At 38.0% G+C, this 13540-nt stretch overlaps 2 protein-coding genes across 2 annotated transcripts; both read right to left on the bottom strand.

Annotated features, from left to right (window-relative positions):
* Positions 1–3771: 3771 nt before the first annotated feature.
* Positions 3772–5992, bottom strand: LOC112188781 (rRNA N6-adenosine-methyltransferase METTL5). Its single transcript, XM_024327992.2, has 9 exons — positions 5889–5992; positions 5750–5806; positions 5437–5534; positions 5145–5214; positions 4826–4874; positions 4645–4733; positions 4436–4483; positions 4286–4345; positions 3772–4094 (listed from the first exon to the last, which is right to left on the bottom strand). The coding sequence occupies exons 1-9, from the start codon at positions 5946–5948 to the stop codon at positions 3984–3986; spliced, it is 642 nt and encodes a 213-aa protein (XP_024183760.1). The 5' UTR covers positions 5949–5992; the 3' UTR covers positions 3772–3983.
* Positions 5993–7698: 1706 nt separating this feature from the next.
* Positions 7699–11245, bottom strand: LOC112188876 (auxin-responsive protein IAA27). The gene is made up of 5 exons (XM_024328110.2): positions 10512–11245; positions 9598–9827; positions 8722–8863; positions 8373–8434; positions 7699–8117 (listed from the first exon to the last, which is right to left on the bottom strand). The coding sequence occupies exons 1-5, from the start codon at positions 10973–10975 to the stop codon at positions 8080–8082; spliced, it is 936 nt and encodes a 311-aa protein (XP_024183878.1). The 5' UTR covers positions 10976–11245; the 3' UTR covers positions 7699–8079.
* Positions 11246–13540: the final 2295 nt, after the last annotated feature.

Below are 13540 nucleotides of genomic sequence, written 5' to 3'. Positions count from 1 at the left end.
ATACCAAAAAGAGTATAATGCATCAATTGAGTTTTGTGTAGCCAATTGTTTTATTTGGCGTGGAGGAAGATGTGAATTGTGTTCAGCCCAAAAGTAACAAATTTTTTTTACTCGGCTGCAAAGAGCCGTGTGAGTCAACACAATGTTTATACTAAAGAAAGGAAACTCTTTCGTTCTCTAGTTTGTGCCTTTCAGCGAAAAGATAATTGCATAAGTGGTAAAGTTTTCATTCTCTGGGCTGTTGCTGTATAATCTTACTATCTTGTGTTCTTTGTCTTCTTAATTATATCTAAAAGCAAATGAATCTCCCAAAAGAATCTCTCCATCATCTGAGGCTCTATCATGATCTTTTGCAACTATCTTCCTACATAATTCAGTTTTGAGATTTGAATAGTCTTACTATCAGCTACTCTGCACTTATGAGCCCACCTGAGGAGCCTATTACACTGGAATGTCATTGGTTCTTCCAGTACACCATCTTCAACAATAAAGTTTTCATCATCCATGGTCATTCGGTTGGTAGTTTCCAGATAAACAACATGTATATTGGAATGTGCCATAAATCTTTTCAAAAAAGCTTCAACCGTAAATGCAAAAAGAGCTTCATCGATAACTGCTTAGATAGAGATGCAATTCTATTGAGTTAGGACTTAGGACTCCTCAGATAAGCCACAAAAACACTTGAATGTACCATAACCCTTTTCAAGAAAGCTTCATTTGTAAATGCAAAAAAAAGCTTCATCGGTAACTGCTTAGATAGAGATGCAATTCTATTAAGGCATTTTTGGAATAGTATATAATTCTAATATCAAAATATAACTTCTTTTTTGTCCAAGAATAGACCTTGTTTGTCAAATGAACCACGAATACACTAGTGTGCCATAATCTTTTTCCAAAAAGTTTCATCCGTAAATGCAAAAAGAGTTTCATTGGAAACTACTTAGATGGAGAAGCAATTCTATTGAGGCATTTTTGGAATAGTATATAATTTTAATATCAAAATATAAGTTCTTCTTTTTTTGTTCCTTTTTTTTTTCTTTCTATTAAACTTACTTTCATCAATGTCTAACCTCCAAAGCTCTGCTCTACCTTCTTGGGGGCAGCATATCATAAGTTCTTCATATAGCTTCTGGCCTTCCCATCGACAACCTGATGCATCACACCGAAGCTAACATCTTTTTGCCTCGAGGGCCTCAGTTTTTCAGGTTGAAAGTTATTAGCTTTCCTTACTGTGATGCATGTCAACAAATGTATTCATTGTAGGATCCAATAGCTTTGGTCAACATAGTTTGAGTCTGGAAATAAGGAAAGTGCATGTTTCATCCTCCATCTGTTGAGAAAAGCTTCATTAGTAATCTTCTGATACCACTCTCTTGAGACCAAGAAGCATGCAGATAATTCCCTCTTTGCAAGTCGTGCCCATATCTCTTCAAACACAGAGTGAAGGTCTTTCCATTCAATTATGGTGGCTGCAGGTGTTTCATTGGAGGGAGATGTTTGCACGTTTGACACCTGCACTTCAGCACTTGCAGGTGTAGGACTTCTGAGTTCTGACAGAAGTGACTTCAATCATAGAAGTGTCTTCAATCACAGGAATGTCTTCAATCACCTCTTCCTCTTCACATTTAATCATGGTTGGTGCTGGTTCACTTATGGAGGGAGATGTGCTTGACACCTACACTTCAGCACTTGTAGGGGGAGGACTTGTGACAGAAGATATCTAGAAAAGGAGGAAGTAGAGTTTATATCACTTTGTTAAAGAATGATATGAAAATCTTCACTATGGTGTACTCCATTTTGTCTTCTTAATTCATAGCCAAATGCATATGATCCTCCCACCACAAAGCCAGGTAATGCCTCTTCTTCCACAATCTTTGTACACATTCTTGTCCTGGGATTGATGTATGACTACAATTGTCTGGAGCTTATGCTCATCCCCTGACTCCCTAAGCCCTATACATCTAGCATAACCTAATATTCTAGGGTACTTCATATCTTTTAGAGCAAATAGGGTTTGGAGCATATTGACTTAAATTCGAATCCGTTTTGTAATAACAAAATTCACCGGTCTGATCCGTTTATTATTAATTAATATTCTTAATTTTTAATTATAATATTAAATCTTTTATTATGATACGAATAAAAAATTGAAACAAAATGAAGAGTATTAAATAACAAAAATACTTCTTAGAACATTACTCTCTAAGGTAATAAAATATTGTATTCATAAAACAAACACTAGAAAGAGAATATTCATTGAGGGGGTATAAATAGGCAAACAAGAATGGTGAAATGGTAGACAGGCTAGACTCAAAATCTCGTGCTAAAAAGCGTGGAGGTTCAAGTCCTCTTCAAGACATATTAAATATTGAGAATGCTCATTGACTTGGAATAAGTTCGGCAGCGGATCACGAAATATTGGTGATATTCTCTATCTAATCATTCTAATGAATGGGGAGTCTGCTTTGGGGTTATAGTCGACGTTGATTCATCATTTTTAACGTCTCTAATTCAAAATTGAACGTGAAACTTTGGTTTCATTCAACTCCTTTATGGAAGATGGATAAATTCCCAGATTCAGACATGAATGAAATACAAAAAATCCGACCCATAACGTCTACGGAAAAAAGAGAGATTCTAGTTGTAAGCTATCTAATGAAACCGTCGCTGGAATTGAAATCTCATTCAAAGAGAAAGATATCAAATATCTGGAGTTTCTTTATAAAACAGACCGGATCATTAACAAACAGATTAACCTATATCTGTGCTTGATAGTTAAATAAATGGATTAACATATTCAAACCATTATCGGATCAATGGATCAAATTTTCAATCCAAACCCGTCCAATAACCACAAATCTGGACCAACGAATTAAAATTCGATCCATTGACGGGTCTAAGAGCACTGGCTTGGAAGTGTTTGACAGTTTGCTTCCTCATCAAGAGAGAATCATAGGTACGACAAGCATGTCAACTTGTCAAGTGCGTGATACGACTGGTCAATAACTGCCCATGTAGAAGAGTAGTGGAGGGCATTTTAGATGTTTCATTTTAATAGGCATGTGTATTTCGGAATACAATTAAGAGACAAAGGGATATGAATGGCTGTGAGTACCCCTAACGTGGAACGCCGGCCATATTCAAGACTTCCACACTTTTGGAGAGAATCTAATAGCCTAAACAAGTAAGAACAATCTTGCTTCCTAAGGAAAATTCATCTAGTCTATTCTAATAACCTAGTTGTTTTTTGTTCTAGAGATAGTTATTATCTAAATAGCCTATGTCGTACAAGTGACCATACGTTCAGCAAAAAATGACAGTCCTTTTTTTTTTTTAGTTTTTTGTAAAAATGACTTATTCTGTGTTATTATCTCTCTGTCACTTTCTTTCTTTACAAGTACCCAACGCAGAAGAGAAAAATGCTTCTCTCTGTTACCAAAAAAAAAAAAAATTGCTTTTCTCTTAATTGGACATCTTCAAACTGATACATCCAACAATGCACAAGAATCAGATTCTGACCGACTCTCTTTTGGCCTCTAAGCACTTCGATTCTCTTTCCATTTCTTTCATTTGAGCTTCTAGTATATAATCTTTCATTTTGACCAAAGAAAGAAGATTAACATGTTCCACTTCTGTCAAATTATAATAATTATTCACATATTGAAATCCAACCAGAGATGGAAAAGAAAGAATTTCCGGATTTTTTTAATCTCCATCTCATTTAGTCACAGCGCACAAATGCTGAAGCGATCCTTACGCATGGCTATAACATTTGAAAATGTATATTGCATGCATTAATAATACTGACGCGAGGTTGAGAAAACCTGTCAGAAAGAGTTTGCTTAAGGAATCTTAATCAACTGTTACAAATGGCTGTTTCCTCTGAGAAAGGCAATAGAATCTTGACAAAAACAAAACAAGTTCCTACATTAACTTTAACATGTATTTTCCTATAATACACCGTACATGATCTTATACATGTGCTAGACCTCTGGACCCTGCTTACTCTTGGGGACAAATCGCCACAAGTCCACAGCGATATCCACCTCTCGTTTCTTATGAAACTTGTACGTTTGTGGTAAATCATATCGAAGCTGACAACAAAGGAGACAATAAAATAACTTTAATATCATTTCAACGCACTAAGCATGCTCATTGTTCAATAGAACAGAAAACTAACTGGTATGTACTTTTAGCCTTTTAGGTACTTATGATGGTTTGGCGTATGATCTGAAAGTTACAGCACATATACAAACCAACCATGAGCAAAGCTATCTTAACTCACCTCACATATAACCTCAGCACTGCTAGCATTGAACTGCTGCAAGGCTGCCCTTTTCACATGCTGGAACGACCAAAACAGATTTGATCACTAGATGTACTCGCAGTAAATAATCCTTCTAAGTAACAAAATATTCTGCAGCAAAAGACTTACATCTCTCGTGGAGGTTTTATGTAAGGAATAAACAGCTTGAGAAGCAACCTGACAAAGGAAAAAAGTATAAGGGGCACATTTATATTTGAACAACTGAGATCGACGAGCTTCAATTTAACTTGACAAAACCACAAATGACTAAGGAAAACTGTTAATTTAGAGATGCACTACGTGACAAAAGAAGATAAGAGATCAGTCCCTGCACTTACCTTCAAAGCCACAGAGAGAAAATCCATGTCAGCACCCTTTTTCCGAGTTCCAAATGGAGGATTCATTACAATAGTATCAACAACTTCAGCTAAGTAAGGATCAAGACTATTAGATGATGAAAAAATTCGGAAGCAAATGCCTGATGAAACTATGTTCTCTGAAGAGAGGGGGTTCTGTTACCTCTCCACCCTAAGTTCTTGATGTTGCATTGAACATAATCTATGTCCAACTGCAGGAATACCAACAAAATTAGCATTAGCTACACCAAGGCACAAATGATTCAATTGTTGACCCCATGAGACTAAGCACCTCAAGAAACAGAATGGCTGGAGCTTTTTTTGTGCTTGAAATACCATTATATGGGGAGGTACACACACAAACACACTCAAAACCCAGAACCATATAGTTCGTAAAGTATATACAATCCATTTTAGAAGCATATTAAGGCATAGAAGATGTAAAGCATAAACCACCACAGAAATAAAGAAAGTAATAGTACCTCAAGTTCCTCAGCATTTAGTGAAGCTAATTCAAGAGATTCTGGATCGACGTCAATGCCAATCACATGTCTGTGAAACAGTGAACGTAAGCAAGTATTGAACCAACTACTGGAATGAACAAGCATTCACAAAAATTCATAAACTTTAGCTGCAATACACTTCAAGTTTGGACTTGCAAATTAAAGGAGCTAAAGGGTAGGCACAGAACTTTGTAAAATACTTATAGTTCAATAGTAACTTAAAAGTTCAAAGGAGGAACAAAAACACAAGCAAGGGAAAGATGCTACTCACTCTGCGCCCAAGAGTCCAGCTGCAACCCCCAATGTACCACAACCACAGCCAAAATCAGCCACTACCTTGTCACACACATCCCCAAATGAATTCTCTGCCTAAACCCATCAAAAAACATGCAAGGCTCAGTTCATAGTTATAAAGATAAGCACTTTAACTTGGAATCGTATTTGATTCTCAGTATTACTCTACACCCAATTTCAGCATAAGCCAAAAGGCAAGAATCGCAGAGAAAAGAGTGAGTCAATTGATTTAAAGTATAGAGCTTTTTGAAGAAGAGAGGGCATATGGGGGATAAAGAGCAGAGCAATACAGTGTAGAGCATGCGAGATGCAATGTGGGGTCCAGTTGGGTATTGTTCCAGCTCCACCTGCAACCAAGCTTAAACTTTTAATTCACTTGTTTGAGAGATAGAAAGAGTCATAGGCAGAGAGAGAGAGAGAGAGATTGACCTTTGGGTTGGAGAACTGTTGGAGACCACCAAGGAGGCTTTCGAGCTGCTTGAGCTTCATCCCAGACGAAACACCCAGATTCAAGATTCTGCCAAGGTTTAGTTCCAAGTGCTCCTTTTCTTTCATAACTGGGACGGGTTGGAAATTTCGGGTCGGGCCCAAGCCCCATACCCTTGGCTATCGAGGCCCAACTTGTACTATCCCCACTCATGACACCAATATGAACCGTTGATTCGCATTGTACTTATTGAAATCCATACCGGAGATTTATCATGTACTGCCGGTGTATAGAAGAATTCATTATATGTTTCATTAGATGTATGAGAATATGTCGAGTGAGGTTGAAGCAAAAGTTGTGGTACCTAGCCTCTAGCGGTCAGGAAGGCCGTCCTTGCCACAAGTGAGGCTGAAATTTCCAGGCCGACTATTAATATATTGCTGGGATCGAATATGTCACTGATTCTGGTTTTTTGCAACATGCATGGTCCGAGGACAGCTGGGATGGAGTCATTGAAACTCGATCACTCGCACTCAAAGGCACTGGCCATGCAGAGGGCAGGTAGGTATTGTCAAACTAACTGTGGTCATGAGTGCTTCCGGTGTTATAATTATCGCAATGATTTTAATGACAATTAACACAGCAGCACAACGGGCTAACCTCGCTGACGTTGTTCTTACTCCTGTCACATTTTGAATTTCTTGACCCTCTGCTAGTCTGCCTGCTGCAGCATTAACAAAAGCTTATCGATCAAGTGCTTTTTGCACTTGGTGCAGTAAATAGTACTTGGTGAGCTTAATTACTGTGATTAGTGCACGTATGGCGAACTTCCCTGAGGATGCGATGCTGTCAAAGGTGATTGTTGCTTCAGATGAGTACCAAGTGCTCAGCTGAGGTCATTACCATATATTGTTGCCATGCTTTCCTCGATCAGGCGATCAGGAATCAATCTTTTATCGTCCAGACGATAAACAAGCCGGTGCTGACAATGCACTGCGGCATTTTCATTCTGGGAACGTTGGAGATCACATTGCATTGCTAAAGGTGTACAATACATGGAAAGAGGCAAATAAATCGACTGAGTGGTGCTTCGGAAACTATATACAAGCTAGAAGCATGAGAGAAGCGCAAAAATTATTCTGGATTGACTTGAGCGGCTCTTGGAGAGGGTTGGAATTGAGCTAACCTCAAATCCCGTTGATTGAGCGGCTCTATGAAGGACATTTTATCTGGATTCTTTGATCATTCTGCAAAGCTGCAACACAATTCTTATGTAACATCCACAGCCAAGGACTATCCATATACACCACAGCTCAGGGTTGGCACACAAGTGCCCCCGAGATGGGTTTTGTACCGTGAACTGGACCTCACAACCAATCAATACATGAGACAGGAGATGGAGATCGATAAAGCTGGCGTGGTTTCACAGAATAGCACCAGATTATTACCCGCCTGAAGATATTGCAGATTAAGCTTAATGAAGATTAAGTGCACACCTCAGAGATTGTTCTGAAAGCTCTTAAAAGTAGACTATGTAGATCAGAAAGCATTTTGCCATTAAGTAGTTCATTTGTCTTAAGAACTACAGAACTACAAAGTTGGGGGTTTCCATCAAATATCAGAAAGAAACGAATTTCTCTTTAAAATTGAGAGATGGCCATCATCCGACTGGTATTAGCACAAGGCAGCCCATATAAAATTGTTTTGAGCTTGACCTTCTTGCTTTCCTGAGTTCACTATACTATACGTCTTTCAATATTCCAAAAATTTGCTGCTTATTTCTTTCGTTCCACCTCTCAGCAACCATGGTCATAGTTGTAGGCACACCAAACTAGTAATATTAGTAGTTCAACACTACATTGTTCATTTCCTTTTGTACTGTTCAAAAGGAATGCTGTGGCGTACAAGCCATTTTCGTACATAACAGACTACTTTGCAGCCAACTATACGAATACAATTTAAAAGGGAAGAGCATAAATTAAACTAGACACGTTTACAGTACCAATTTCCTATTAGTTTGTTACCCTAGATGTTCAATATGTAGAAGCATAAATATGCTGATAACAGCTACCTCCATCTTGTGAGCCAATCAAAGCCCGATCTTGTGTGCAATGCAGATGCCATCTTGGTTGCTGATAACAGCTACCTCCAACATTACTTTGCTTTGAGTATCCAATCATGGTGATGATGATACTAATTACTATTTTTGCACTTCTGCATGGCTCTTGGGGCTGTAACAAAGAGAAGAAAAACATAAGGATCCTAGTTAAAGATTATATCAAAGCAATGGCCAACGAAAATCGACTGCACATTCAAAATATGGGAGCTATCAAGGCTTAAACCAAAATAATCAAACTGTAACAATTTTTTTTCTGTATTTTGTCACTAAAACAAGTCAAGAGACTTTAACATGAAAAGAAGAATGAGTTTAAAATGCTTAATAACTCATTAAAATAGATCATGGAGATCAAAACCACAGAACATACCTAGCCCTATAGCTTCTGAACTCTTCATAATCCTCATCCTTCTACACGAGTCAGTGAACATCCTGCAAGAACAAGCAATCGTAAGAAAAGATGCAATCCTCAACTTGTGGGTTTCACACACCCTAAGGAAAGCTATAAACTTATGCTGGGTGCATTGAAAATGCTAGTACTCCACATCCTGATCATGTCATCGGGTTGTATATTAAATAGCAATAGTGACAATATAGCATATTCTCTTAGATGGAGTAACCTCCTCTGAAAAGCTATCATTTAGCAGTAGAAAAACTATTAAATAGGAATATAGTTCAGATAGTCTCCAAATCTCTAGTGTTAAAAAGTCAACACTTACTGCCAGGGAACGTCACCAACTAGCATCCAGTCATGATCCTTGTCTTCATAAGTGAGGACGTATTCAGCACCATGGAGGAGATCCATTAAACGACTCTCACTCATTCCATCTTGACTTGAAACTCCATGTGGGCCACATTGACCTGAACAAGTTTCACTTTTTAGACAGAAAACACTTCAAATCAAAAAATGTTACCAGCATTTTCAAGAAAACATCGCCAATCCAAACAAGAGAGAGAATGCACCTGTTGCCTTTTTTTTTAATAGATTCAGGTGTGCAAGCATGTATCATTTTCAAAGAAGTGACTCAAGTGAGAACACTAGCAGACCTATGATAACACTGGCAGACCTAGGTCCTATAGGCCGAGTATCACTTTTCAAATTCTAATCAAGTTTCTACAAATGGCCCTGAACGAATTCAATAACATCATCAGTGAAACATTAGAAAGTCCCATGGAAAATTGATTAATTGAACTATGGTTGATGAATAGGATGAGATGAACTAATTGAGGTTTTTGGCAGCATTGGTTTCTGTGGAATTCAAAAGACATCACCACAGATCGACCACATTAACTTTGGATGTACCCTAGCGTACACGTATTGATTTATAGTTAACTCGGTTTCCCAAGAGATATCCAAACACCCTTCATTCATTTCTTGGTTCTGATATTCCAACTAAAGATAGTTCTACAGACTTTTTTTTTACTAAGGTAAATATTCTTTGCGAAGAAATGGATCTTGAGCGCTGATCCCTAACATTCTTCAAAGTGATTCCAAACCCAAAAGGTACTACCAGAAGTGGTAAAGGGATAGAGAATCTCTCTAAGCATTATGGAAGTTCAACAAAAACAAATATGAGTTAAAAAAGAGAATCTACCAATTGTAAAGCAGCTGAACATCTTCTCCAGTGCTAATGATAGATCCACATAGCTACCATAGGTTTTGAGATCGACTTTCCTCAGGTATGGTGCACCATCCATGCTGACCTTGATATAAAGACACCCTGCTCCGATCTTGCCTTCTGCATCATCATCCTTTTTGGGAGGAATGGATGCCATTGAATTCTTCCGGAATGAACGAATTGGTGGCCATCCAACAACCTGTGCCCTGTCTCACATGACATAAGAGAAAATTAGAGTTTGCTATCAATTTCCTAGTTAAGAGCCACTATTACTGTTCTCCTATGCAATCTATGACACCTACACAAGCTTACAATTTCGTCTTAAGAAATCTATAAAGTAAAAATTCCAAAATAACAAAGCCTGGGTAACCGAATAGAGACTCAGCTGTACACATGAAAAAGTCTTACTGGTGTGAAACAGATCTGGAAACATGCATGCAAGGAGAAGGGGGTTGGGATTTAAAGGTGGTATCTTGACATAACTTACCCAGTAGTTTCAAACAAGGCAAATAAGTGAAAATATTTGTGCACAGTAAACATTTGGAAGGAAATATATGCAAGATGAAATTTGAAACAACCAATCCGTCAAAGAAAGAGCATGCAAAATTGCAAAGCCACAGAAATGTCAAAGGGGCAAAAAAAAATAAAAAAAATCCAGAGACTTTTGTCATCCAGTAACCCAATTAGATTGAACGCTTCTTTAGTAACAATAAATGACCAACAACTCTGAGATAGCATGAACAAAAATACAGAATCCATCAAGAAGTCAGTGTTATTATAGACCATCCAGAAAAAGAAGCAACACCACAATTCAGCAGCCAAAATACTTCACTTTCTGCATTTAATCATCTACAGAAAGAAGAAATTGAAATAGAGAGAAAGCTACTCACTTTGCTGCAGGAGCAGAAACCTGAGGCTTCTTCTCATGCAAAGGGTTTGGGGACTGTTGTACCCCATCTTTCACTGCAGAGATTGGTTGACTTTTACACTCAGGCCCAGCAAGACCTTTTCCACCATTAACACCTCTAGGAGAAACCAAGTTACCACCTTTACCCAAATCAGCCTCAGATCCACCACTCCCAGAGAAAACCCACTTCCCAGAAGCTCCATCAATGGCGTCAGAGAACACCCTCTTGGCTCCGGACACAGAGGGTTTAGGCACAGGCAGTGAAAACCCAGTTTTGTCCTCCACAGCACCACTATCTCTCTCTGGGGACTCAGACCCAGGCAAGCCCAGCCTGAGCTCAGTGGCTTTGAGGTTCAAAGCAGCTCCCTTGTTAGACCTGTCAGAGGCTTCCATTGAAGGAACAGACTCAGATAAGCCTATGTAATCATGCTCCAAGGACATAGACATCAAGATTGTTCAAAACTCAGAAAGCATTCAGCAAACTTGAGAGAGGAAAAGGAGACAAAACAGGAGCTTGTTTCAGATTGCAACAAAATGTAAAAGGATATGGTGTTGGTGAATGAGGATGAAGAAGATGGAGAAGAAAGAGAAGAAGCTTCTTTGGGGTTTTGCTACTCTCTTTTGTTTCTATATATCACCACGCTCTCTCTGTAGCAGTCTGTAAAACTCAGAAATTAAATAAAAGAAAGAAAGCAACGAAAATGTGGTGATTAAAAAAAATTTGAATTAGAAGAAAAAGATTGAGCCTTTGTTTGGATTTATAAAAGCTTTTCTCTCTTTTTAAAAGAAAAGAAAAAGTGATTCATATTTGTCTATTAACCGTTTTGTGGGCAACAAGTCCGACAGTACAGAAAGTCCCCCGGCAAATTTCCTGTTGAGACATTTTTATATAGTTCCAATAATAATTCAAATGCTACAAAAGGGACTAGAAATTTGGTGTGATTATTTATTTGTTTATATGAGTTGAACGTGTATAGGAACCGCAGAAAGGGAAATGACGAGAAGAGGGAATCGTTGCGGGGATGTCCTGGCGGATTTGGTGTTTGCATTGTTGGAGGGAAAAGGAAAAGTCAGGGGAAAGTGAGGGAATTTTGAGAAAGCTGACATGAATTGCGAAACGGGAATCAAAATTAAAGGGATAAACGGCAGTTTGAGAAACACTGAAAAGGAGTGTAGCTTGATGGAGAGAACTCACCGCTCTGTCGTTTGGATGCCTGGAGTTTTTTTGAACTTTCCCGGAGAGTTTTCTATATTGATTCATTTCTTCATATCTTCTAATGAATAGAAATTAATTTAGGAATCAAGAGAAATTACGACATTGCACTGGAGTGGTCTGGGTGGATTTTCTGGCACGAGAAACTAAAGCTATTATTTCGATCGGCAATTAGGCCTCTACTAACGGCAAAATTGACAACACCAACAATATTAGTGAAATGTAACAAGAAATAACTGAATCTTGCAATCTAGCACATATATGGTCGAATTTGTTAAGAGTTTTGATCGATGTTGATGTATATTCCTTAAGAAATAATACCAAGGTCGCCGATTCCAAAAAATTGAACTGGATGCACCGAGTTCGTCCGCATAATTCTGAGACAACTATTGTATCAAAACATTATTCGTGAAACATCAAGTCAAAAATAATACTATGCGCATTCATGCAATCACATAGAGTTTGGTATATACTACAACAATCGTTGGCTTGTCGCATCCCACCAAGAATTTGAATACCATGAAGCTCATTCGAACCGATAAACACGTGGCATATACGTAACGAATAGAGATTAGAATACAACTTGTTCTAAAGCGAGTTTCTATATATTCCTTGCAAAACTACTGCGTATAACCTCTTGATAAAGTAGAGATAAAAATTGCTTAGCTTCCACCAAATTCGCCTCCGGAGCAAAACCTTTATGTACTTTCAAATATATTCGTTTCTTTATGCACCATTGTTTAAATTGCATTTTTGAATCCCAAATTTAGCTGTAGAAGATGAAATTTTCTTGAAGGAAAATATATGGGTTGATTCCAATTTTCCGTCAATCAAACTCAAACTAGTGGCCGAATAAGTGGATGGCACTAAAGCTTGCACGGCTATAAAGAGATGGGTTGGTGGGGGACAAACGGAGTTACATTGTGGAGTGGAGTCGATTAGAGATTAGACCCAGCAAAAAGCATTCACTGTAAAAGAAATAGACACGAAAATTTTGATCTTCGTTCAAGGCCAACTTGATTATGCTAAGCCCAAATTCTTCTTCACCTATTCCTTGAGATAAAATCATCCACAAGGTTCATTCTAATCCAATTATTCTCTGCCATTTTGTACCTACCGACATGAAAAAATATCAATCCTAAGGATATATCTATAACAGTCTCATTTTTACTAGAACCCAAAACTTAAGAATTGAACAAAACTTACCTATCACAGCAGTGTTGCATGAGGAGATATGATCGATCATATGATTCGAACATGAAATCTCATTTAACATTATGGATGAGAAATATCATTAAACTAATAGCTAATTTGTCGAGTAAGATGTATTTTAATGATTAACTCATTAACATAAGATATAGTGGATACCTAAGTCCTTGTTTGTAAGTTGAGGTCTCTTAATTTGCATGGTGTTATGAAGTTGTGGTCTTAGTTGGGAACGGCTAGTTTGGTGGCCAAGCAGCGCAACGTACCCACCACTTTGTTTCAAGTTTCACTCCAGGCTTTAAGCATTCACATCGATCCTTGCTGTCATGCTTTGTGCTTTTTAGTGTTTGGCCAACTTCAATTGCTCGACTATCTCAATCCCACATTTGAGATTAGGTTTGTGGGTCTTTCATGCCCTGCACTTTTGTTAAGAGTGAGATATGAACAAGATGATAAGATAAAGCTAGCCTGTAGTTCTAAGTTCTTAACCCACTAACATGAGATGAGGATCCTGATCAAGGAAATAAACTCATGTCATGATCATGGCAATTTTGAATTCTCTCTGCCATGGCAACAATGAACAGAGGTTGATG

Source organism: Rosa chinensis, chromosome 2 (assembly GCF_002994745.2).
Source record: "Rosa chinensis cultivar Old Blush chromosome 2, RchiOBHm-V2, whole genome shotgun sequence".
NCBI lineage: Eukaryota > Viridiplantae > Streptophyta > Magnoliopsida > Rosales > Rosaceae > Rosa > Rosa chinensis.
Note: the sequence above shows the minus strand (reverse complement) of the source record. Positions and strands in the feature narration are given on the sequence as shown.

Coding starts and splice junctions, on each gene's coding strand:
- LOC112188781 (XM_024327992.2), bottom strand. CDS start 5,948: ATGAAGCTCAAGCAGCTCGAAAGCCTCCTTGGTGGTCTCCAACAGTTC. Junction 4,734..4,825: donor CAAGAACTTAGGGTGGAGAG/GTAACAGAACCC, acceptor ATCCTTACTTAG/CTGAAGTTGTTGATACTATT. Junction 4,095..4,285: donor GTGCTGAGGTTATATGTGAG/GTGAGTTAAGAT, acceptor CTTTGTTGTCAG/CTTCGATATGATTTACCACA.
- LOC112188876 (XM_024328110.2), bottom strand. CDS start 10,975: ATGTCTATGTCCTTGGAGCATGATTACATAGGCTTATCTGAGTCTGTT. Junction 9,828..10,511: donor GTTTCTGCTCCTGCAGCAAA/GTGAGTAGCTTT, acceptor CATGTGAGACAG/GGCACAGGTTGTTGGATGGC. Junction 8,864..9,597: donor GTTCAGCTGCTTTACAATTG/GTAGATTCTCTT, acceptor AAACTTGTTCAG/GTCAATGTGGCCCACATGGA.